At 36.6% G+C, this 27937-nt stretch overlaps 1 protein-coding gene across 1 annotated transcript in view; it reads left to right on the top strand.

Annotated features, from left to right (window-relative positions):
• CDH2 (cadherin 2) overlaps nucleotides 1-27937 on the top strand; it is a 265943-nt gene that overhangs the window by 164060 nt on the left and 73946 nt on the right. Inside the window, exon 3 of the mRNA XM_036743695.1 lies at nucleotides 27603-27829. Within this exon, the coding sequence (XP_036599590.1) occupies nucleotides 27603-27829 (227 nt within the window). The remainder of the gene's footprint in view (nucleotides 1-27602; nucleotides 27830-27937) is intronic.

The raw sequence follows: 27937 nt of genomic DNA, 5'->3' as shown, positions 1-27937 counted from the left end.
GTAGCATGGATTAGGGAGATCACACTTCTGGGGAACTTAGAGGAAGAGATATGGGGATAAATCATCTGTGTCACAATTCTACATTGGAGGATGGATTGGGAGGGGGAGAAAAAATAGCCCTCACATGGCCAAACCTTGTTTTTCAGTGCTACTTGCTGGTAGTATATTCTCCTTATTCTCAAATGTAGGAATGTGGGAGGGAAGATTCTTTTCAGATGACATTTGCCTATTCCCCTTCTGTTGGTGGCTAGAGTTTTCCCTGGGATATTTCTGTTTCTAAGCCACAACTGTCTCTGGTTACAATTGATTTTAATCTAAGGGTAAAATGGTCTCAATCTATTGGGCTATCTCTCTTTGCTATTTAGGAACTTAGAAATAAATTGATAATCAGAACCTTATGATTTTTAATCAGCTCAGTCCCCAAGCCATGATGAAATACTGTATTTCTGGACAGAGGTTAAATTCCGTGACCTAGTTTTATTCTGTTTATATCAAGCTAGTCACTGGCTGCCTCCATTTGCCCTTCAGCTTGCACAGGATTACTTAACTAATATACAACACAAAGCAGTTTTAAGTGATCATAGGTTTTCTGTGTAACAAAATCAGGAAATAGAAATAACTCAACAAAATAGAGAAAAACATATAGACAACACTTGGTGGCAGTAAGCACTGGGGAAGGAAGTTAAGGCTTTTATACTTTTGCTTTCATCCCTAGTGACAGGTCACCAGGAGCATTGTCAGTCTGTTCCAACTACCCCATCTAAGTTCTTTGTTCTATAATGTAGAGGCTTTGGCTGCTAGAGCCAGCCTACACTACTCAGGTGCTCAAAGTATTTTTCTAAGTGTTTCCTCTTGTTGATTACCATCTTCTGCTGCCATTTTATTTTAGTTAGAGCTACAATCCACTAAGTTACAGACTTGGATGGGGGGAAAAGTACCAGTGTAGTACAATTCTCACAATTCATTATACATACTCATACACATATATGTATATATCTATACATGTATGTATATGTGTCCATACATGTGTGTGTGTGTGTGTGTGTGTGTGTGTATACACACACACAGCTCTGTAGAGCTGTACATAAGTATAGAAGTACATAAATCTGTTTCTATAGATATCAATGCAGATAGATGTATTTACATCTGCAAATACATATATTACTTCCTGGTTGCAGAGTGCTTTAAATAGAGTAGTTTGTGTGATCCTCACAGCAGCTCATTTAGGTAGGTAATGAAAAGTATTACTAACACCAATTTATGGATGAAGAAGTTAAGTATCAGAGAAATTCGATGATTTTCCTAAGGCCATGTAGTTGGTAAATGGCAGAAAACAAAACAAAAACCCAAGTTTTCCCAGATCTTCTAGCTCCTAAGTATAGAATGAATCTTTTTACACTGACTTAAGGTCTTTATTTGTATATGAACTATAAAGTAATGAGATTGGTTGCATATGTTGTTTATAGAAATCCATTTCAGTTTTTAATACTTAATATGCTACTAAATTGAGTGCATTCTGTTCTCTCTCCAAAGAGTTGTAGATGTAACAATACCCCATCAAATTAAAGATGAGTTTAGCTAGAAACAAGTTCTTGTTAGTATACTTACACAATAAAAAGATGTATGTCAGTAGAATACAGAGAAAGACTGGATAGTCATAAACAAAGTAGAGGAGAAAACAATTCAATTAAAATGAATGATAAGTTGAATATGAGCGAGAAATGTACTATAATTTTGACATATTTTCTTCTCTAAGAATGTGCTTGTTATCCATCTCTTCTAGAAAGGAACAGCATAGATCTGAGACAGGTATGGATACATAAGAGAAGCCCATTGTAATTAATTGATTGAATTAATCAAACAGTAGCAACAATAATGATGATGATGGTGATAATGTGACCTTTACTTCAGTGCCATATGTTTTGCAAGTTGTTTTATACATTTTATCATAATTTCAGCCTCAGATGTTGGTGTTATGAATATTATTATCCCCATTTACAGATGAGGAAATTAAATAGAATTTAGACCTAGATGTTACTGACTTTTAAGTTCAAGACCCTATCCATTATTCTGTGCTATTTCTCCCTATGTATTATATATTATATATCCCAGACTGCTCCATTGCCACAGGCCATTTGTGGGAGCCCAGCCTTTGGGGAAACTGGCTAAAGAACAAGGTTAATAAATTCAAAAATTTGAGACATGAAATCTAAATCATTATCTTTTCTCCTCAAACTAGAAACTAACTTCTCACTTGTTCAGCTGTGTTAATCACACTGTCATTCTTCCAGTCATATATTTTACACCACTCCATAATTCTGTTGTGTAGTTAAAAGCCAAGTCATGGGTTTTGTTTTTGTCTTATTTATTTTTTTAATTTTTTTTAACCTATTTATAACTTTCTCTGGTTTGGCAATTGAGTGGAGTTTGGTGTGGGTGGGTGTGTGTGTATGAGAGAGAGAGAGAGAGAGAGAGAGAGAGAGAGAGAGAGAACACAGTTTATTCTCATTTGGTGTAATGTGTACTCTGAGTATACAACCTGGATTTTTAATCTTGCTTCTTAACAAATAATGACTATGTTATAAACACATTATGTACTACTGAGTACACCATGTGCACTGATTATGAGTTTTTAGCCAACTCATTGCAGTAAGAAAAACTCCAGCAGAGCTCTCTTTGCAGGATGGTTCTGACTTAACAACAATATATTAAAAAACAGAAACAGATGGATAGGAACTTATCGAGGACTCCCTATAATATGTATTTCTAAGATGGGTTGAAATGAGGTTACTATTTAGTCCTTTTTATTGTTAAGAATTTAGTCTCATATGTCGTATTTTATTTTACAAAGGGAACAAAAGGAATGCTGGCACTCAGAATGATTTTGTGTTACCCAGTAGTAGGGGCAAGACTTTGAAAGGGATCAGTGAATCAGATGTAATATGGGCTCTATTTGAGCCACCAAATCTGTATTTTGCTGACAGCCAGGATTCCAGTTTTGAAAAGCTGCATAGGCATTTCCGGCAACTAGAAAGAACTTTATCCCTATTTTCATTCTCGCATACCTATTATGACTTTGTTCAGTAAACAAGGGGGCTTATGGGAAATGGAAACAAGGCGACATGTTTTATTGAAAAACTTTGCATGTCTTACACTGAGAATTTAAAACATGAGCAGTATTGTACTTTCCCTTTCTGATACAGGTAACCAAAATTGCCTCATTTATTTGCTCCCCTACTGATTTATTCAACATGGAAAGCAAACAAAACAGCCTCAAATAGGGAGCTTTACTAACAAAGCACATTTTAGCTCAGCATTTAAAATTTTTTCAGCTAGAAATGTTGGTCTAAATGGAATTTTACACTTGCAAAATGAAACTCAAACAACTGCACAGAAAACTTATAACTAGGGTCCTAAAAGATTTGAATATTGGAAAGCTTTATTCCTCTTTTGCCTTCTTTCTTCAGTTAAGCTTCTTAAGTGGTATAAAATGTCTAAAAGTATTTCATGCCTACATTTCAAAGCAGTGTACTTACTTTCTCTCATGCCTTGTTTTGGATACTTGATAACAAATTATAAGTGTCATCTCTTCATGCATTTTCATGTTTCTCAAGTTATCTTTAAACTGAAGTTTTGTAGGGTCAATCGCAGCATATTTTCCAAGTGATTTCACGTATACTCTCATTTCAGTGATTGTCTGTTCTCATTTATGACTGATCTCCAGCTAATATTGATTCCTAAATTTTCTATCAAGTTTCTCAGGTTTCTTCCCCATCCAATAGGTAGTGAACAAATACTCAAATATATTAAGAAAACTCTTAGGTAAAGACACCCTTCAGCAAGACTTATATAATTATAGTATAATCACTCCGTTATTTCATAAGTTCAGATTTTTATATATGAATTTTTCTCATCATAAGTGAAATATTTGTCCATATTGATTTGAATATAATAGATAAAAGAACATATTCATTTCCTTTTTAAAACCTTTAATGAGAATCTTTGTTTAACTGGATGTTTAATCTTTTAAATTAATCACATGTGGGAGTTTTGACTTGGACATACTTGGTTATTATTCCCCTAAACTGTGCCCTCCTTGCTTGAACCCAGTCTTCTACTAAATTAAATTTTATCTTCAAATTAAATGACTGTATAAACTTGTAGATTGAAAAATGAAAGTTAAACTTATTACTTTGTCATTTTACAAAATCTCGTTGACATCTACAAAAATGAGATTTGGGAATCACCATCCAGATTCTTCATTTTTATCAGATACTCATTAATGCTGTGTGTTTATAACAGCAGATTTCTACACATGGAAGAGTTCTCAGAAGTAGTGGGCGTAAGAAAGAAAAGGTTGTTAAAGAATTGTAGAAAATTGGGGGGGGGAAGAGAATTCTGATAACTGGGAACTAAAAGTGAAGACTGTTTTAGAGTTTAATCCAAAGGACATTGAAATATGGGTGTTTTCAAATTATAGGTTTATTCATTAAATAATTTAGGGAATCTGATTGTGCCTGGAAAAATTACTTTGACTTTTTCAGCCCTCATTTTCAACAGAAATTGAATTGAATTTTTTTTTTACTTGCCTGAAGATTTATCCGTCAGTCTTTCTCAGCTTTCATTCATGCAATTGACCACTGGAGAGAAAGTATTAATAACATATTTGATACTATATAAATTCATTTTCTACAGTTAGACCAGTGCTTATTAGGCACATGTTGTTTCTTTTACAAATTTCATTTTTATTTGACTCAGAGAAAGCCTTTATTTACATAAAGAGATGGAGGAGTAACATTTGAAACTTGTAAATTTCTGTTGGGGATTCATTTGATCTTTAAAGTTTTACTTTCTTCATGGCCCTTTCAGGCTAAAACAACTTTAGTCTCTTAGCAAAAAAGTTTGCTACTCTATCTAGAGACATTTTAATTTTAAATTGATTAGCTTGTTTATTTTACCTTTTATGATGACAGATTCTGATGATACTGTGTGTTTTTTAAACAAACCACTTAGATATTTTCACATTTTAATTCTTTCTTTAATCCATTTTAGAGAAAAAAACTATTGAAAGGGAAAGTGATAATTGAGTAACTTCAGTGCCTCCTTCATAAGTTTCATTGCAAGTATACCTATCACTGTTACTTTTCATCTATAATTATAGGGAGATGTTATTTGTGGCATAGCTTTTGTTTGGGACTTTTATCTAATAATTTTGCAAGAAAATAGGCTAAGATAGACTTTTTAAAGCAAGATTTTTCCTTTGTTCATTATACATTTCATAGATCCAGAAAAGCAATTTTCTTTTGTGTTCTCCTAAGTCTGTTCAAAAGAGTTAAAATACAGGTCTCAGATGTTCAAATGGATATGTGATCCTATCCATTTGTATGTTCCCTCTAGTTGCTGTAGATTGCAATCCATCCATGCCTGACCATCCTGTGTAACTGTATTCCGTTCTCTCCCTTACATTTACCACCAGGGATCAATCCAGTGAACTGGAGGTCTTTCTTGCTTATTCCTCACATTGAGTCAATCTGTCTATCTGTTACATTTTCACCTTATGATCACCTTCTTTTCTTACTCATCTGTTTCTCTGATGAGGCTTTTCTCTTATTTCTTTTCTCAAGTTTCTTATTTGTTATATGTTAGTTACAGTCTGCTTACACCCAGCATTCATCTCTCTATTGCCCTCTGAGTGGCAGTTATTTTTGCTTCTTTGACTGTATGTACATGAAATTATCATGGTTTATGTCTGTCCTCCCTCTGTCCTTTGCTCATTTTTCATTATCTGTAGTTTCTTAAGCTTCAATTACATGTTATATTTTTTCTCCTTTTTGTTCTAGTTGTATACTAATTTTGACCTTACATCTAACAAGTTGATATTCTATTTGTAGACATCTGATCCAGTAATGACTCCCACATCAGTAAAAAGTCATTTCATTTTTGTTAAACATAATTAATTTTTTTGATGGTAGTGCTTGTCAAGTCAAGTATCTCGGAATTGTTTTTTCCAAGAAAATATTTGTGTTCTGTTAAACATCTATTTAGTCTTCTATCATTCCTTATTCTGCTTCAGTGTAGTTCTTGCATCCTCACCTATTATCAACTTTACCTTGAAGTCACCTTCATGTATCATGGTATATTTTGATTTAATTTGGAGGGTCCTATTGAGTTCTTTTTAGAATTTATCACTTTACCACCTACAACTACCAGTGATATATAAACTGGGACCATTCTCATAGTGGTCTATTTTGTAAAAATTGAACATGAGAACTGTGATAAGAGATGACCGAATATCCCATGAAATTATGTTTCTGCCTTTGGAGAATGGGGAAAAGGAACAAGAATTTATTAAGTACTTACTATATACCAGGGACTGTTTTAAATGCTTGATCCTTAAAACAGCTCTGGCAGATGGGTACCATTATCATCTCCATTTTACAGTTGAGGAAATACTTAATTGACTTATCCCCAGAGTCACACAAGTAATAAGTGTTTGAGGCCAGATTTGATCTTGAGTTTTTGTGACTTTAGACCTAGTACTCTATCTGCTACACCACTTAGCTGCCTCCATTTATTTGAGACTTCCTTACTTCTTCCATTTTCCTTCATGGAGAGAATATCAAGATTAAGACAATTCAGTTCCTTTGGTAGTAGTATTCATTTGGGTCATTGAGAAAGGATGTCTCATAATGAGTACCAACAGTGAAATTCATATCACAAAGAGGCAGCTGATAACATCACCAAGCATACCAAAACACACACACACACACACACACACTCACACTCACACTCACACTCTCTCTCTCTCTCTCTCTCTCAACACATTTTACCTGTTATTTCTTCCCAGACCCAGAGACATTAATGACACACTTGCTCAGGGTCACAGAAGTAGTTTGTGACAGAACTAGAAAGTAGAACTGTTGGATCCTTACCTAGTGCTTTTCCTCCTCTACTGTGCTGCCAGACACCAATGAAATGACAGTATTTTTATCAATATAATTGTGTCAGGTCAGTAATTCAAAGTACTAATTCACCATATAGATGGAGCAGCAGAAAGTATAGAGTAATTACTATATTAAGACTTTATTGACTTACTGACAACTACTTGCAAAATACATGAGATTAAAAGTGCATTTCTTTGAGTTTTCTTTGTATCATTCATCCTTTTGTGAAAAATTCACCTCATTCAATAGCTGGCCAATTCTTTATTGCCCTCAATATGAAAGTGTGCATTTAGTGCCTGTTTGTTGTACTATGTTTCATACGAGGTGTGACTATAACATAATGAGATTGATTTTCATGTGTGACTTTTGGAATCAATCTTGTTATAGAAATACCTCATGTTGTATTGTATGTGCTTTGAATAGTTCTTATTTTTTTAAAAAAAAGGCACTAAAAATCCTCATGACAGTAATCGTTCTTAATCTGTAAAATATGAAAATGGGAGACATTCAGCTTCTTGGTAAACTACTTTTTACATCTGAAATGAATTGGGAAGATTCCAGGCGTGGAGAACAGCCAGTGAAAATGCCCAGAGGCAGGAGATGGGAGTATCTTGTACAAGGAACAGCAAAAAAAATTGAGGGTAGGAGGGAGTGAGGTAAGGTATAGAAAAGACTAGAAAGGTAGGAAAGGGCTACATTGTGAAGAACTTTGAATGCCAAACGGAAGATTTTATATTTGATACTGAAAGATTAGAGAGCCCCTAGAGTTGATTGAATTGATTTTAGAGCTGGAAGTAGCCTTAAGGGTCATTGATTCCAACCCTGTCATTTTCCAGCTGAGGAAACTAGGACCAGAGAGAATAAGTTACTAATACAAGGTGACATAGCTGATAAGAAGCTGAGCCCCAGGGTTCATTATCCATTTCTGCCTTCTAGCTGGGCAATCTGGGATAGCCGCCTATCATAATAAAATATCTGCTACTAATGTCATTGATCACCAAGAGAGACTATTTCATGTTTCCTACTTCTGATGGTTATAGGTTTTCTATGCACTATCATTCCATTGCCTCTTTGATCTGATCTGTTTATTTTCAAATGTCATGACCATATCATATCCCAGTCATGAGTTCTATTTCTCCCCACCCTCCACCCCCACCTCCACCTCCATCTCAGTGATGTTTGAAGTCAAATTTACTTCCTTGTGTTAAAGGTCTCATGTTTTCCCAGTTCATTACCATACTTAGCACAAAATAAATACATAAATGAAAACCAAAGCATCACTTTGTATAACTTGAAGTCTTCGGCTACTGCTGTTAGATATGGCCTTGATGGGCTTGTGCTGAGACACTTTTGATTGCTTCCATTTTCTGGCTTCAGCGATATTATTGTCTGTTGTTTTATCTTCCTCCTTAGAAGAGTAGGGTTAGACATGATTTCTTAGTCTCAAGCCCCACGGTATTTTGTGGTTTTTTTTTTAAAAACAACTCTTTTAGAAAGGCAGTCCAATTTCACTCTACCATAGACTAGCAAAAGGCCTCTGGGGTTAGAGTAGGGAATGGGGAGCTGGACCTTCCCTGCCTTTTGCTTTAAGATCATATCTATCCTATTCATTTCTGAGACTTGGCTAGAAGACCTCTTTTCCTCAGAGAAGGTTGTTTGATCCTCAGGGCCAAACCCTTTAGAACCAAGAGAAGACTCACTCCTAGCAAAATAGTTAAGTTAGTGCCTTCAGTTTCAAGTCTCTATTGAGAACTGGACTGCATTGTGATTTGTGATGTGTGTAGTGATTCCTTGGTCTTGCCTCTCTGTGCCCAACCCCAACTAGCTCAGGGTGGACATTCGGTTTGCCTCCAGATTTTTATTGCTGGAGGTTAAACTATATCTGGTCATCCTCCACAATATGCTTAGCAACTACCAAGGGTTCTGGGATTTGGATTTCTCCAGTTGCAAAACCCAGTTCCTCTTCTTTGTAAACTATGGGAAGGATAGGAGTGGCACAGAGACCAAGGCCTAATGAGCAGGGTCATTGTTTCCTTTGCCTGCCTAGCCATGTGCCTACATTTCTTTCTTTCTTTCTTTCTTTTTTTTTTTTTTAACTTTCTTTTGTATATGTCGCCAGTAAAGCAGTTTCAGGCTTTGAGCCCACCCTTAGAGACATCTTGAAAAATTTCTTCCATTCTTTCAAAGAATACTTCATTCTCCCGGAGAAACTGAAGTAGAAAGAGGTGTTATTTCATTCCTTTTACCTTCTCCTCCAGCAGGGCCATCAACCTGCACTTTGCACACATGTAATGCTTAATTGGTTTTGGGAAAATGCTAACATAGCACAATCACAGCAGGTCACTGGAACATCTCCATTGCCTTCCATATTGGCTGAAAGTAAGATCCGCAGTTCTCTGTCTCTTGTTGCTAACTTTCCTTGCTAAGTGTGGTAGCAAGGTGCTTGGCCGGCTATGTTAGAGGCTCTTAAGTGAGACTTTTCTCTATAGTTGGCTTTCCTGCCTTTTTTATCCCTTGGTATTTTTAGCCTTTTCTCTTGTTACCTGATGGTACTTGCCCAGGGGCATTTGCTCCAGAATCAGCATATTCCTTCCAAGTTCTTAATATGAACAGCAACTGTACTCAAGTTTTATCTGCCAAGAATGGCTTTTGAAGAAATCCAGCTTCTACTCACTTATTGTCCTTTCCTTTGCCTCACCAGTCAAACACTGCTTTTTTGAATCATGTCCATTTGCAGTACCATCGTCTTCTGATACTCATTAGATAAAATTAAAAATCATTGCAGGGTCATATGAAATCACAGGATTTTAGTGTTGAAGGTACTATAGAGATCATCTAGTCCAGGGTTCTTAACCTAGAGTCTGTGAATTTTTAAATACAGTTTGAGTACATTTCAATATGTATAGTTTCTTTGGCACTGCTATATATTTTATTTTATGCATTTGTAGACATTCTTAGACAGGGTCCATTGACTTCTCCAGATGACAAACGGGATCCATGGCAGAAAAAAAAGGTTAAGAACCTCTGATCTAATCTAGCCTCTTCATTTTGCAGATGTGGAGATTAAGGCCTTTTGTTCTCTAAATTATTTTGTTTGGACTATACCGGTGGATTTACCAATTGTTGATAGACATAGTAGAAAGAAATAGACATGATAGACATAAATTGTAAATATAAATATTGTCTATACAGCACAGTAGAAAGAACACTGTTCTGGACCCCAGCTTACTACTTTTGTAACCTTGGACAAGTTGCCAAGGCTTCCTGGGCCTCCATTTCTTATTTGTAAGTTGAAGTACTTAGCAGTGTGGTCTCTGGGGTTCCTTCTAGCTGTAGTTCTCTGATCCTATGATCCTAAAAGCCACTAACTTGTAGCGCTCAATCAACAAGCATTTATTAAATGCCTTATGTGACAGGCAGGCTCTGTGCTGGGTGCCAGAGATGCAAAGGAAGGTAAAATATGTCTACGTTTTCAAGGAGCTATACTCTAACAGAATAAACAACACAAATAGGAGGATGTAACAGTTAAACTAAGGTAAACTGAGGCATAAAGTTCTGAGCATAATCAGTGTATTGGTAAAGCACAAATTTACCAATAAATAGGATGTCAACTTTCTCGGCAAAGCTAACACCTGGAATGGGTGGGGGGAGCAGCTCTCTTTTTGCAGTTTTGGAGAGTACAGAGCAAAGAACAGGACTTTGTAGGCGAGGAGCAAGTTATGGTTGGCTAAAAAACCTTGATAACATGAATGGCAAAATCAGTATGATTGATTACAGAGCTGAGGCATGGGGGACAATATGATTGGTTGGAAATTGGGAATGAGGGGCCGGCAACAACCCCCTTCTTCCCTCCCGTGACTAAGAAATGTTCATTGCTTAAATCTACCTGCAGTCAGAGATAGTGAACCAGACTTCTTTGGATAACAAACCAGACATCCTTGAAGGATAACTTGATGGTGTATGGATACTGGACCAGACCTAGGGTCCACCCACATCTCTCAAGGATAACAGATTTCCTTGAGGCAAGAATAGAACAGTGATTGGCTGGAGAACTGGATTTCTAAACTTAACTCATTACGAGCCAGCTGAATTTCTGGACTAGGCTCAGAGACAAAGAACCATGACTTAGGCAGCTAAAGAACAAAATCAATTAACTGTAGATAGTGTCCCTAAAAATGATAGAGAATCAGTCTAATTATTTGTTTCCCCCCTTTGATCAATGAGAGATGAGGGAGGGGGAGAGGGAATAAGTGTTTATTAAGCTCCTACTATGTTTCAGGCACTGTGCTAGGGACTTTGCAGATGTTATCTCACCTGATTATATATATATATATATACAAGAAACTTTTATGGGGCAGGTTGTGAAGAGTTTTGAATGACAGATTGAAGAGTTTAAATTTGATCCTAGACATAAAAAGGAACCATTGGAAATTGTTGATGTGGGGGAGGGAATAGGGTTAAAATGGAAAAACTGGTACTCTTGTAAAATCACTGTGGGTGCTGGGTGGAGGATGGAGTGAAATAGGGAGAAATTTGAGCCAGGAAGACCAATTAGGAAGTTATTATAATCATTTAGGTGAGAAGCGATGAAGGCTTAAACCAGGGTGGAAACTGTAGAGAAAAGAAATGGAGGGGAGATGTATGGGAGAGATGATGCGAGATAGAAATGATGAGGCTGGGAAGAGATTGTGGAGCAGAAGGATGAGAGTGAGGAGTCAAGGGTTATGGCACTGTTGAATACCTAGTTAACAAGGATATTTGGTGCCCTTCACATTAACAAGGAATTTCAGAAGAAGTGTGGGTGTGGGGAGAAGACAATGAGATGTGTTTTGAACCTGTCTAAGATGTCTATGGAATATCCATTTTCAAATGCATAATAGGCAGTTTGTAAATCAAGGCTAAATATTTCTAGTTGCCAAATCAATCTAACTGAAGGCAATTTTTAAAAATTCTGTGAATTCTGCTCTTTTGCCTCAGAAACATGTATGTATCCTTAAATTTAGAGAGCAACCATAGTTTAGCAGGCTTGGGTCATTGTCCTGGCTAATATGGACACCTGCCATCTTTGTGATAAATTTTTCGGGCGGAGGGTGGTCATTTTCTCTGTCCATAAAATGGTTATATCTCTGGAATAGTACCCATCTCACAGTTGTTATACGTAAAAGCATTCGCAGAACTTTAAAACCTTTTATGGGCATCTAAGTGGCAGGCACACTGGATAGAGGGCCAGGCTTGGAGTCAGGAAGCCTGAGTTCAAATCCGTCCTCAGCCACATACTAGCTGTGTGATCCTGAGCCAGTCTCTTAACCCTGTTTGCCTCAGTTTCCTCATCTGTAAAATGAGCTGGAGAAGGAAATTACAATTCACTGTAGTATCTTTGCTAAGAAAACCCCAAATAGGGTCACAAAGAGTTGGATACAACTGAAATGACTGAAAAAAACAAGAAAGTCTTATATCTGTGTAAAGTTTCCACACTTTATTGTTGTAATTGTTAACACAAGCATTCTCTTTGTTCTGCTTCTATCTTTTTCTATGAATGACTAGTCTATTCCATGGGGCTGAGGCAGCCTAGTTTGTGGGACAGATGGGTAGTAAGTTGTCCCTAAAGAGCCCTGGAGAGGCAAATGTATTCCCTAATTCACTATGTTCTTTTCTCCTTGGGCAGCTAGAATGGCTTCTCAACTGGAGGCAGAAATATTCCCAGAGTTTGTCTTTTCCTAACACTCTGGGGCCAGCAGCTGCTTCAGCTGTGACAGAGGGCATAAGTGTTCCCTGAGCTATACACCACACAACATGTTTTCCCTTGGAAATGATGTCATGAGTCATATTTAGGATTTCGGATCACAAACTCCTATTTTAACTCATAACTTAAACAATTTCAGGGAAAGGGAAGGAGAATGATCAGGAAGAGAACCCCATTGGACAGTATTAGTAGTTGGATTACATCAAAGGGGAAGACTAAATGAGCATCAACAGGACCATGAGTTAATTAGACTTCTCTGGTCTGATGGGAACTCATCCACCATTTTTAGCAGTCCTTCTGTAGGAAGATGTGCTCCAGGCTCCACACAACTGACACAGAAATGAACTTGTTTGTGAGTTGGGAACTAACTTTATTTTATAGTACTTCAGTGTATGGTTTAGGTTTTGTTGCCTGAATCATTCTGGATGGTGCTAGAGATGGCAGTCATTCTGATGACTGTAGATTTCAACTGTTTACATGCTCTTAATTTCTCTGTAGACTGTTTAGTGTAAAAACTTTAGAAGGTGTTCCAGACTTGTTGCTTGCCCATCCAGAGAACGTTCCTCCTCTGGCCAAATTTTTTCTTACTCTTCTGGAGGGATTTTATTTTTGTTGTTTATAAAAATCCCACAAAATCAAACTTTTATTTTCTTGCAGAGATTGTGTTTGATATTCTAGTTACATTTCTATTGTATAGTACTGGGAAGATATTTTGTGTGTGTGTGTGTGTGTGTGTGTGTATATGTGTATGCACTGGGAAATGGAAAGGCACTAGCATTAAAGGGGCCTAGGAAAGGCTTCTCGAAGTGGTTGGGATTTTAGCCGAGACTAAAGGCAGTCAAGTAATCTAGAAGGTGGAGGTGAGGGGTAAGGGCATTCTAGGCAGGAGAGACAGCCAGTAAAAAGGCAAGGAGTTGGGAGATGGACATGTGTTTTGTTTTCAGTTATTTTGTAACATTGGGCAGCTAAGTGGCACAGTGGATAGAAGATTGGTCCTGGACTCAGGAAGACTTATTTTCCTGAGTTCAAATTTCATCTGAGACACTTAATAGCTGTGTGAGCCTAGGCAAGTCATTTAACCCAGTTTGCCTCAGTTTCCTCATCTGTAAAATCAGCTGGAGAAGGAAATGGGAAATTAGTCCATTGCCAAGAAAACCCAAAATGGGGTCACAACTCAACAACCAGAATAACAACTTTGCAACATTCCTTTTTGATTGTTTTATAGTTATTGTTATTTTATTGTGGTTTTTAATTATATTTTCATTACTATTGTAGTCAGTGTATATATTGTTTTCTTGCTCCTATTTGTTTTATTGTTTTTCTTGGGCCTGTTTTGCATCAGTATATAGAAGTCTTTCCATTATTCTCTGTATTTGTATGTTCATCTATTATCTTTATTTTCATTATCTATTCATCATTTCTTACAGAACATGGATATTCCATTCAGCTCGTGTACCACAACTTATTTAGCCATTCCTAAATCAATAGGCATCTACTTTCTTTCCAAATTCTTTGCTATTACAGAAAAGTGTTGCTGTGAATATTTTGGTGTTTTTAGAGCCTTTCCTTTTGTCAGTGACCTCTTTGGAATAAATGTCTAATGGTAGGATCTCTGGGTCAAAGGGTGCGGACATTTTAGCCATTTTATTTGCATAATTTCCATATTGCTTTCCCTATGCTTCCTCAAACTGTTGTACCAATTAATTGCTCCATTAACAGTAGTTAGTGTGCTAATGGTTCATATTTTGTGAAAGTTCACTTCTGTATTATCACTAGAGTGGGTCATATGGAAAGCAGTTTTGTCTCCCAATCAACAGCAAGTCACTGAAGACCCAAAAAAGGGAGGGGTGTGGATCCTGTCATGAAGACTTGAGAAGGCAAAATGGAAAAAAAGATGAACAATACTGTTGCTCGCTTAGTAGTAATCAAAGAATCTTTTTATTATTTGTCAAGACCAAGTTGAAATGATTTCTTATACACTGTAAAATTACGTGCAAAGCCTTAAGGCTATAACAGAGGCACTTATCAAATAAAATGGTTCTCTTAGAAACTCTCAAATCTTAGAAAACAATTCTGTTTCTATTAAAAAATGAAATCCCCAGGTGTTGGAGATACTTGGAAGTTTAGTTAGCATGGACCTAAAAATCTGCAACCATGTGTGCTGGAAACGATAAATACCCAGTGTATTCTACTTTTCTACATACATAAATTTTCTCCCATTCTGATTACAGCTGATAATCTACACAAGTATTGGCAAGCCACCATGATTTGTCTCGAGTAATGCCATTTTTTTTTGTTTTTCTGTTTCAGACACTGTCAAAAGAGAAGGTCTTTTTTGAAGTAGATATATACTTGTATTTCATTTTGTTCAGTTTTCAGTAGCATCCAACTCTTTGTGACCCCATTTTGGGTTTTCTTGGCAAAGACATTGGAGTGGTTTGCCAGCTTCTCCAGCTCATATTTCAGATGAAGAACTGAGGCAAAGAGGGTTAAGTGATTTAATGCCCAGCGTCACACAGCTACTAAGTGTCTGAGGCCAGATTTGAACTCAGGAAGACTCTTCTTCCTACCCTAGGCCTGACACTCTTTCTACTGTACCACCTAGCTGCCCCAAATGTTTTGTTAAAGCCAACCAATTGGGGTTTGTTTGTTTTTTGGAACCTGCATTACTAAGAAATAAATTTTTATTAAAAAGAAGGTTGAGTTATCATTTTATCTGTTTGAGCTTCTGATCAAATTAGAGGGTACAAGGTAAGCTATGCTAAAAAATGGAGAGGACTTTCTTAATTGCATCATATAATTCATAGTTTAAATAGTTAGACTAAAATTTAATTATAGTTAAATATTTAAACTGCATTACATTTTAAATACAATTAAGGTACAGTTAATAAAAGAGGCAGATTATATAACTGGTGATTTAGAATCATCACTTCAGATGATTTGACATTCCATTTCTGGACAGTCATAATTACTGAGGTTAATTTCCTATGTTTACAGAGTCCAGGAGCATGTACTGGAAAGGACACTAGACTTGAAGTCAGAAGACAGGGTTTAAGCGCTGACCCCTCTGAAATGTATTAACTGTATGAACTTGGACAGGTCACTTTAACATCTCTGAAGGTCAATTACACCGGCTGTTAAAGACCAGCCCTGTGCTACCAGAGAGGGTCTATTTTGAGGCTTAAACTTATATAAATCAAAGATAGTTCATGTGAAAACATTTTTCAGCTACAAAGCACTATGTAAACATAATGTGGTATTATTTTTATTCTTATGTTTGAATCTCTGAAACTTGGATGTGTTTGACCGTACTCCTGGCTTTTGGAGCAACACAGAATATACGTGCTGTTTCTTCTATATAACAAACCTTAGCATATTTCTTGATAGTGGTTATATCTATCCCCTTATTCTTTGTTTTAAATTAAATATTCCCAGGTCCTTCAACTATTCTTCATCTGTTGTGGTTTCTGAATCTCACCATCATGGTCCTACTTCTTTGTACATAACTGGTTTGTCAGTCTTCTAGTTATATCATCCATCTCCATATCATTTGCATATTTTCATAACACCCCTTGATTAGATAGGGCCAAAATTAGAGTCATGTGGCCCCTGACTTATACCCCTCTTTAGGTTGGACTAAATTCATTAGTAACTTTTAAATATGGTGGTTGTCTAACCAGCTGTAAACCTAAACAGCTACACTCTGACCTGAACTGGGGTCAACACAGCTTATGTGTGTCAGAAGTTGTACGTGAACCTAGGTTCCCCAACACTGTTTTCTCTTCTCCCAAAGGTTCAGCACTTTAACATCATTATTCCTTTATGTGGTTACCGATCATTAGAAACTATGACCTTATAAAAATTAAAACAACAACCCAAATGGCAATGGTAGTGGTAAGTATAAGGAGGCTGAAATATGTTAATAGAGACAACTAGAACTTGAAAATGGCATAAAGGGTATTAAAGAGTAAAAAGGCAATCAGATGGTAAGAGTAACAAATGGACAAACAAGTGGTGCATAGTTATCTCATAGGGTCTCAAAGAACCAGAAGACCTCTATCACATTGGTCAGTACTCCATGGAAGATTTATGGGGAGATATGAACAATAATCCCTCATTCTAGAAAGGTGAAAGAATTGTGTCCAGTATCAGCATCAATGAATTCACAGGTCCTCAAAAGTACTTAAACTCCTCTGCCATGATATGTGGCAAATTGATCATGTGGGAGCCAATCTGCTCATCTGATATGTAAGAGCAAAGTTATTCCACAAACAGACTAAATAAAAATTTTGAAAAATCATTGAATTAGGAAAAAAAAATCAAGTAATGCTGATCGTATACATAATGATCCTCTCTGAGAAAAGCTGACTGCTGCCAGACCCAAGATGTTTCCAGATATTCATTTGCATAGAGGACATTAGAGAAACCCATAATGGCACAATCTTTGTCAATTAATTTCATTCAATCCGGCATAGTTAATGAGAACTGAGAAGTACGAGTTTCAAATTCAGTCTTTGCTGTAAAAGGAAACATCATCCCATAAGGAAGACAGGGCTTATTATATTTTCTTGAACCAATAAAAGTATTTGTAAAACATCTGTCAATGACTGTACATTAGCAGATGTTTGCCAGGCATAACATTCAGATAGTAGAGAGAACTCTTTTTAAAAAGAGTCTTTTAAAAAGAGCCTATCAATGACAGTATCTGGAAGTCACTGCATTTCTGAACATAACAATATGAACCTAGTGAACACAAAATTGTATCTAATGATAAGCATTGTCACTGAGTAAATAGTACTATACAAGTGTCCTTGAAGTGCTTGTGTAAAATGAAATATCCCAATAGAAACAGTATTTTGTCACTTTTCTTTGCACAAACTGTGCTGATAGAGTCCATTACAAATTTACGTTCTGTATAATCTCAACTGGTCCCTCATGGCAGTAGGGCATCTGTAATTGATTCAGATTCTGCATACCAAGACTGTTTCCAGCCTTCTCGTATCTTTTTTTCATGGCCTATTTCTAACCTCTCACCTAAACTCCACCAAAAAAAGCCCCCAAAACCAAAACAAAACAAATCGAAGACATTAGCTGAGAGTGTCTCCTTCCATGCTCTTCCTCATCTCATCTCATCTCACTTTTTCAGACATCTGCTATGTACTTTTTCACTTGTCTTATATAAAGAGGCAGCCCTGTTCTTTGCCCAGGCCAATCTGTCTATGTGTATCCTTGATCCCCTTCCCTTCCGTCTTCTCCAGCAAATTGCCCCTTCAAGAACCTTAACTCTCTTATCATCATTATTATATTTATATCTATTGGCTCCTTTCCTGTTGCATACAAGCATGCTGTCTCTTATCCTTGAAAAAAAAATCCTCACTTCATCCTACCATCCTTACTACCTATTGCCTTATTTTATCTTCTCAGATAAATTTGAGAAATCTGTCTATGCTAGTTGCTTATATTTTCTCTTCTTATTCTCCTCTTGTTTGTTCAGTCGTTTCTGGCTCTTCATGACCCCAATTGGGATTTTCTTGGCAGAGATCCTAGAATGGTTCCTTCTCCAGCTTGTTTTTACAGATAAGGAAACTGAGGCTAACAGGGTTAAGTGTTTTGCCCGGGATAACACAGCTACTAAGAATCTGATTGGAACTCAGGTCCTCTTGATACCAGGACTGACCTTCTATTCACTGCACCAACTAGGTGCCCATCTGTGAACTATTATTATAATCTTCTAATTGATCTTCCTTCTCAAGTCTCTCTTCCTTCTAATCTATCTTCCACTAAGCTGCCATGGTGATCTTATCTAAAACTCAGGACCTGACCATGTAACATGCATATATCCCTTACCCCCCATCCCCAATAAATTCCAGTAGGACCTCTGTCATCTCTAGGATCAAATATAAACTCCTCTGTTTGACTTTTAAATCTCTTTGAAACCTTAGCCTTTTCTACCTTTTTAATCTTCTTACACTTTGCTGCCCTCCATGCACTCTATAATCCAACTACTATTGCTATTCCTCAAAAAGAACTCTCAATCTCTCATCTCTTTGCTTTTGCAATGGCTGTCTCCCCATGCCCAGAATGATCTCCCTACCCCCACCCCCCATCCCCACTATCCTAGTATTCCTAGGTTCCTTCAAGCCTTAGGGTGAAGCTCCCCTTCCGTAGTAGGCCTTTTCCAATCTCCCAGTTTCTGATGCCTCCTGCCGCTCTGAGAATTCCTTCCATCTACATTGTAGACATCACATATGTAATAATTTATATTTTGTCTGCCCTATGAGAATGTGAACTTCCTGAGGGCAGGGCCAGTTTTTGCATTTCTTTGCATCCTGAGCATTTGAGAACAGGTCCTGGCACATAGTTTGATGCATTCAACATCGATAGGTAAGCTATTTTCTAATTCTGCAATAACTTTTAATTGCCATACAACTTTATCCAAGAGACTGGGTGAGTTAGACTGGTAATGAAAAAACAAACTCAGTTTAGTTTATTGAGAGAATTTCTTAATCCCATTCAAACAGCTATCCAAACTACATGGTTTGGCCTAGAAAAGCAGGATGTGATGAAATTTGCCAACTGTTTTTCGTGGTCCAGGTGGTTATCCATCTTATTCTTGGTTTCCTTTCATAAATACTCATTTTTAATATTTTACTAATATTTTTAATTGTTTTATTGTCTTAATGAATGTTTAAACAGATTTTGTATATTTGATTTGGTTACGCAGTTTCTCTATGAAGAGAAGAAAGATGTTAAATTATAACGCTTTCATTAAGGATCTCTAAAGCACTTTAATTTGTTGTAGCTTAGTATCAGATATATACTCTTTAAACATTTGCCGTTAACGTATAGAATGCCTATGCAAATCTTTAAGGAGCCAAGTTATTGATATCGTGTACTTTTTCTGCTGATTTTAGGTTTTGTATATTTTGCTTCAATGTAGACAGCAGTTTCTGTGTTTTTCTGTGCCTTATAGGCCTGATGCAGAATTACTTATAATGTTCATTTATTCACAAAAGGCACAGTGGATAAGGACTGGACATTTTGTTCCACTGGTACAGATGACTCCTGTGTGAGGAAATTCCCTCTGCCAGTGTAGGTTGGCACATCCTCTACAATTTATAGTTTGCTAAATGCCCAGAGCAGTAGTGTCAAACTCAAAATAGAAATAATGCCACTAATCCATACATATAGATCCCTGTAGGCCACGTATTGATTTAGTTTTAAAATGTAATGTTATCTATGTTTTACTGTATTTTTACTTATTTTTAAAAAATATTTCCCAATTACTTTTTAATCTGGTTCAGCCTACTGGAGAGTGTTGAGGATCTCAGTGTATTTGACACTTCTGGCCTAGAGCATTGAGAGATTGACTTACTGATTAGATAGCCAGTATGTGTCAGAGGCAGGGATGGAACCTGGGTCTTTCTATCTCCCTGACTCTATTAAAAGGAAAAATTTCCTCTATTAAAGAAAATTGAGAACCTTTAAGAGTTTAGTTCTAATGCTTTATTGTGATTGTCTTCAAAAAGAGTTCAGGACACTATTTTTTATCTAGAATAAAACCTTTTCTTTTTTTCTCCTCTGAAACTCTAGTGAGTGGTTATACTAACGACCCAGCCATGGTGCTTGTGTTACCGTATTTTCCTAGTCAGCAAAGCAATTTATGAAATGTTTCATTAACTGAATACACTTTAATTTGAACTGATGAGATTTCCTTTGTAATGGTGGTAAGCTTATTTCATTTGGTTTTATGATTGAGGAGATGTATACATGAAAGGTCCATAAAAATACCTCCATAATAACTGTACTTCCATACAATTTCAGGCTTAATGTTGTAGAAAGTTCAGGGGTAATTTTTAGATAATAAGATCAGATTTAGTAAAGTTTTCCATAAATGTCAAATGCCTTCCCCCCCACCCCCCCGCTTCTTTTCTGACATGTCTGTCACACAGTAAATTAAGCACTCAGGGAGACATTAACTCTTTCAAGTCATCCAGGGACTGGTCAGGATGCGACTGCTGGAGTTGAATTAGACATGGGGTTCCATTTTTCTTTTGGTGGTGATGTCTGTGAGGATAAGACAGAGCTGCTTCCAAATGATCCTTTCCCTATTGCATAAGAGTCTCAGCTAGTACTTTCAGAGGAACTTTAAAAATCAGGATTCCCTCCATTGACATCAAAGTAGACTGAAAAATGAAGGCAGCACAGCTGAATCGAATTTCAAAGACTAATAGCCATGCAGCTGGGGAAAAGCAGCTATGCAACAACCTGTGCTCTGTCAAAGAAATTTAATTATGGAAAGCGATACTTCAGTGTAATTTGTTAATGGGTGCTCTTTGTGCAAAGAGAATAGTTCTTCCTGGGCACTGACAATTTTATATATTTTTAGCTCAGTTCTGTCAAAAGGGGGGTATTTCTTTGAATTTCATAACATACAGATGCCTGGAGGAAGAATATCAATGAAGTGGATAGCAGCTTTAAAATTTGGAGTTATTAGAATGCATATCAGGGAAAGTGGCAATAACCCTTCTGTTTCTCCAACAATTTAATATAAGAAATTTGATGCATCATATTACTGTGTTGTTGAATATGTGAACTTCATATTATTTTGGTGCCATAATCATTCTTTTATGTCATCCCTGCTGCTACGTTGGCCGGGCGGAGGGGGGCAGCGATCTCACCTTTAGAAAGAAAAAACATAGTTAATATATTTTCCTTTCATATTTCCATTGGCTTTGTATCTCTTGTACAGATGATATTCACATAGTCTTCCCCAGAGAGTGAAAGTAATTGTGTCTATAATGTATTATACACACACTATTTTGAAAGTTGATCACTGTAGTTGTTTCTGTAGAAAGTACAAAGATTTTCAAGAATTACTTTGTTGTTTTTTGACTACTTTAATCTATGAGTATGATATTTTATTTATTTTTGTGTGAACTTTTTACATGTTTATGGTTGGAATTACACATTATTCTCGACACTTCTTTTTCCTCACGTTTCCAATTAGTTGCTACCACTTTTTATTTCCTTTCATCTACTTCTATAAGATCTCTGGAATCTAGCCCCTTCACTCTCTTTCTACACTCCCTCAAAGAATCAAGGAAGCCTTCTTGGAGGAAGTGGTATTTGAGCTGAGCTTAGAAGCTTTAAATGCTCTCATTAACATCTGCATGGGCTATGCCAGGTTCCATCCTTCCTCGCTCTGCCAGATTAATCTTCCTTATTTACAAATCTGATCATGCCACTCCTATGCCCCAAATCCTTCAGCTGCTTATCTAATTAACAAAATGAACAAAATAGCCTGACGTCCAAAGGCTTCAACAATCTGGTGCCACGCTACACTTTTTTTTTAGCATTATCCTTTGCTATTTTTTGCTGCTTATGCTGTATTTGAGCAGGATGGGATAATTAACTGCCATACAAACTGTTTGCTCTTAAGTATCCGTACCCTGCTAGCTAAGAAAATTAGACAACATCAGGAAAACTTGGGTTCAAACCCTACCTATGGTATTCTTACTTGCCATATAATGTCTCTTTAATTTGGTTTCTTCATTTGTTAAATACAGTTGTTGTGGGGATAAAATGAGGATGTGTGTGTGTGTGTGTGTGTGTGTGTGTGTGTGTGTGTGTGTCTGTGTGTGTGTGTGTGTGTATGTAAAGAATTTCAGAGCTTTAATATTCGGCACAAATATTAGGGTTTTTTTTTTGTCATTTCCTGTGCCAGGAATTCCTTCTGTCAAAAACCTAATTGTCCCTTAAATGAAACTCAGATCTTTTCCCTCAGCTCTCACCTACACAAAACATTTTGTCCTCCTCTGTTAATGTCTTGAATTATCTAATGTTTTCCTGATTTCTGAGTGTCCTATCTTCCTACTAGACTGTAAACTCTTTGAGAGGAGATGCGGTGTCTTGCCTGAACTTTGTATATTCCCACCACCGGATCTAGTCCCAGTGTTTGGCACATAACAAATGCTTAATAACTGTTTTGTACTGTTTTGTTGAAATTGAGAGCAATTAGAAATTATAATACTGTAAGGTATTGTGTTCAGTCATTTTTCAGTTGTGTCTGATGTTTTGTGACCCCATTTGGGGTTTTCTCAGAAAAAACGCTAGAGTGGTTTGCCATTTGCTTCTTCAGCTCATTTTACAGACGAGGAAGCAAAGGCAAACCAGAGTTAAATGACTTACCTAGGGTCACACTGCTAGTAAGTGTCTGAGGCCAGATTTGAACTCAGGAAGATGAGTCTTCCTGACTCTGGCATATTCACTGGGCTACCTAGCTGCCCTCATACTGTAGGGTAGTATTACTCAAACTGAATTTTCTAGGATATTTGACCATGGTACTTTTGGAAACCAAAAATAGTCTTGATCATTCGATGTTCTTCTCATTCAGATTCATTTGCCTTGCTTTTGACTCCTATGATCCGAGGGAGCTAAAGAAACAATTATTTTGCCCTAGTTTTAATTGTGTGAAAATTCTGCCTAAGATGTCAGTTAACTTGTTGAATGGGTAATTTAGAACACGAGAAAATACAGGCATCTTCGAACTAGTGATGAGATAGGAAGCTGAAATATTCTTTTAACAGCAAAGAAAGTGTTAAGAGGACACCGAGGGTGAACATTTACTTACTTAATTTCTGTCTGGGTTTGGATAATTTAGGCTAGACCTTCGTAAGATGGTAGTGATCATATAGCCAAATCTCTTTTATTTTCCTGATGAGAAAGCTGACACCCTGAGGTTAAGTAATTTTTCAGAGGTCACACAGGTTGTAAAAAAACAGAAGAAGAATTTGAACCCAGGTCCTCTGATTTCAAATTCAGGGCACCCTCCACTATTCCATATTGCTTCCCAAGCCTCACCCTCCCTAAATGTTTTTAACTAAGCTATAATTTTCTGTTAAAATCCATTGGGGAAACTATTGTAAAACACTCAATTTAGTGAGACAAATACTCTCAGTGAAAGGAAAAAGGAAAATAATTTCCTTTAAAATTATTGAAAATTTGATTTACTGACAGGCGGTCTCAAAAATATAGTAATTATTTCGGTCATTGCAATGAAAAATCAACTATGCTGTTTAAAATAAATAAGCTCTGTAGGTCTTGGTCATTCATTATCATCATGTTCAGAAATATTTTACAAAGTTCCTGAAAACATTTCTGAATAGGCTGTTTAAAAAAAAAACCTGAAAAATAATATCAATCACACTTTATATATATACATATATATGTATATATATACACATATATATAAATAAAATATGGTTTTAAGGAATAACATTTATACATTTCATCAAATAGTGTTTTTAATTGCTAATATATTTCATAGTGGCAGCTTGGCATAATTAATAGAGAGCCAGCTTTGTAGTCAGGAAGACTTGGATTCAGTTCTTACATTTTACTCATTTTAAGTATCAAACTTTAGGCAAGTCACTTAACCCCATCGGTGGTCAAGGGACTGTCTGAGGCAGAGTTACAGATGAGTTAATTTTCAGTATCTTTTCAGTACCACCTGTAAAATCTTTAGTCCATACCGACCTCCCCATAACCCTCCCATATCATATAAAGGATCTACGTATACTTGTTAATTTTCCTAAATGACTTTGTAGGCAAAATTAATTTGAGGTTTTTGTTTCTAGATAATTTTATACATAATCTCTAGCATTATTTTTGTTAGTCTTAATGAAGTTTAATGCAGTTGCATGAGGTAGCCATTCGGGGAATGGAGACTAACTGAAAATGTAGCTTGAGTAGATAATGAAAGCTTTCTCTATGCAAGCCATTTAATAGATTTTAATTCAGATTTTATTACTCTAATATTTTAGGCATTGAATTCTGTTTTCTGAAGGATTATATAACATTTCCCCCCATTTTCTCTTTTTTGCCTTTCCATCCTTCAAGATGCAACTCAAGCTTTTTTCTATATGATCCTGCCTTGGTCCCATGTCCCCTTCCTATTTTTTTATTTTATGTGTACACTTTGTTTTTCTCAGGAGAATATTAGCTCCTTGAGAGGAGGGATTTGGGTCTTTGTATGTCCAGCACCCAGAACGGTATCTAGGCCGTAATAGGCACATATTGACACTTCACTTTTGGAAAAATTATAAGTCACAACGCTTAGTCACTGTGACAAGGTGAAAGGTGACAAAGTATGGAAAAACTTCCTTAGAAATCCCTATCATTGGCAAGAGAATATATAACCATTGTCCTTCAAAAATAGTAGATGTTAATTTATTCAACAGTCTCTAATAAAGCTGATGTAGAAAAATTTTAATGCCTGCTTAGGTGGATTTATTTGCAAATGTTGGGGAAAGGATTTGGTTTAAGCTTGAATAAGAGAACTTCTACTGCATGAAAGACTTAAAGAGCTAGTTAGGAAAAATTTCATTATATATATGTGTGTATATATATATATATACACACACACACATATATGCATATATATGTATATATATATATATATGTATGCAAGCAATCATAAGAGCAGTGAGTTTGCTTTTTGTAGGAAAGAGGAATAAAATGAAAAATAATAATGGCTAGTATTTATATAATACCTACTATAGCACATCTAGCCAGGTACTGTGCTGAAGTGCTCTTTACAATTATTAACTCATTTGATCCTCATAGTAGCTCTGGGAGGTAGATGCTATTATTAGCATCACCATTTGGCTTATGAGGAAACTGAGGCAAACAGAAACTAAGTGATTAGGTCACACAGCCATTAAGTATATCTGAGACTGGATTTGAACTCAGATTGGCCTGATTCCAGGCTTGGTATTCCATCCAGTGCCACCCAGCTACCTTAAGAAGGGAAAAGATTTGCTAGAAGTTATTAACTTGTTAGATTCATTTCTGAAGCATGTGTTTGACTCGGCTGTTTATATGATCAGTGGAAGAGAATTATTAGAAATTACATAAAAATCTGGACTGATAATTCAGCATTAATTTATCTTTAAAGTTAAACTGAATTAGGACTAGCTCAAGTGAAACACCCACATGATAACATTAAAGAATATTTAAATTATTCTCCATTGATTATAGGTTAGAGTTAGTGGCCATGGAAAACCTAATTTACTTTGAAATGACTTGGCATGCATGACACAGTTTTCCCCAAGTGTTTTCCCAGTGTCTGACTCACTGAGGTGGAATATTTAGCATTCAGACAAGTTGTGGGAGGGGCTCACCCAGCATCTACCCCTGTGTAGGGAGGGAAAATGGGCCATTTTCTCTTCCTTATTTGCAAATGAGTTTGTTTCAAAGACTTGCCTCCTTCTCATCCTGCTTCACTCTGACATTTGTATCTAAACCAGACATTGCAGACTCGATAGAGCTGTCTTTTGGTCATTAGCACTGGGGACTTCATCTCTTCTGCCAGTCCTTCATGCCTCATCCCACTCTTCAATATACCAAATTAAACTTAAGTATTTTTTAGCACATTCAGTTAAGGTGTGATTAGTTACTAGAAAAACCATCCCTAGAGATTTTTGTTTTCGGGAAAAATGAGTTATATATGCAAATAATAAATTTAAAGGTTCACATTATTTTATGCAATGTGTAATGTAGAGTTAGGTCTTAATGGTGAATAGTGACACTCTGGGACTGTGGCGGTGTCCCAATTGGGGGCTGCATAGAGTGTGTGAAAAGTTATGACGTAGACCATTTCTCTGTCCTGTAGATGCATTTATGAAGTTTTCCATGTCTTCTAATGTCTTTCAGTTTAAAAATGTAATTTGCCTTATTTATATCAATAACTCAAATTATGATTTCATTTAGACCGTACCAAATTGAGTAAATTCTTACTAACCCCTAGGCTTTTCTGAGGGAGAGAAAGGAAGTCATCAATCATCCCTTATATCTGTAGCCCTCAATGATAATACAGATATATTAAATTAATTCCCTGATACCTTGCTTCTCAAAGTGTAACCATCTGATGTTGTATTGTGGAAATTGGTTGAGCCTTGAAGTTCATTAGTCTAAATGTATTTGGGTTTTGGTGTGTCCATTCCAAGCAGTGGGGTAATGAAAAATAAGAGAGAGGGCATTGTATGAAGAACAATGAGGAGATGAGCTCAACCACAAAAGATTGTTTTTCTTGGAAATAGCAACAAGGATACACAGGAAAGGGTTGGGACATAAGACTGTTCAGTCTTGAAAGCCACTCTGAGAAGTTTAGGCTTGATTTGATTGATAAGCAGTTGGGATTCATTATGGGTCTATCAGCAGGGAGTGATGTGACAAGATAAAAGTGGTGTTCCAGGAAGATTAATTTGTCCTTTGTATACCATGCATGCCAAAGGGGTAGAAAGACTAGAAGAAAAACAGTTAGGAGACAGTTAAATAGGAATGAAATGATAAAAGTCTCAACTAGCTGTTAATGAAGATTTATAGTGGTGTGTATACGTTAGGTAGAATCGTCTCATTTATGCAGAGTTCTCGGGTGTGCCAGTGGCAAACTTAATAACACTTTCCGAATTAGACAAATAGAATCAAGAAATACTAAAGTTTAGTTTTTTAGAAATAAGGTCATGAATGTGCATCTATGTATAGCACCTGCTCTGTGCAGACACCTTGCCAAGTGCTTTTCTAATTATTATCTTGTTTGATCTGCAACCCTGGGAAGTAGCTGCTGTTATCGTTCCTATTTTGCAGTTGAGGAAACTGAGGCAGACTTACCCAGGATCACACAACTGGTTAGTTTCTGAGGCTGCATTTGAATTCAGGTCTTCCTGACTCCAGGCCCGGCACTCTCTGCACTGAATCATTTGCCTCTGGCTAGACATCAGTTAAATAAGTATTGGGGGGAGAGGGAAGTTGGGTTACATTTTTTTTTCTGAAAACTAAACTGAATACGTGTACATATTTTAGCCACACTGCCCACAGTATAATCGTTTTTCTATTTTTGGTTTGTATTACAGTGAACTTCAGCAACTGCAATGGAAAAAGGAAAGTACAGTATGAAAGCAGCGAACCAGGAGATTTTAAGGTGGATGAAGATGGAGTGGTTTACGCAGCAAGGAGTTTTCCACTTGCCACAGAGCATGCTAAATTCCTGATCTACGCCCAGGACAAAGAAACTCAGGAAAAGTGGCAAATGGCAGTGAAACTTAGCCTTAATCCGACAATCACGGACAGCCTAGTGAAGGTACTTTTCGCAAATCATCATTGGTGATTCTATCTTAAAATCTGATTTTAAAAAGTATAACTTGGACATCTTCCACTTATATCATGCTAATGGAGTACTAGTCCTTAA

Source organism: Trichosurus vulpecula, chromosome 1 (genome assembly GCF_011100635.1).
Source record: "Trichosurus vulpecula isolate mTriVul1 chromosome 1, mTriVul1.pri, whole genome shotgun sequence".
In the NCBI taxonomy this organism is placed as follows: domain Eukaryota; kingdom Metazoa; phylum Chordata; class Mammalia; order Diprotodontia; family Phalangeridae; genus Trichosurus; species Trichosurus vulpecula.
Note: the sequence above shows the minus strand (reverse complement) of the source record. Positions and strands in the feature narration are given on the sequence as shown.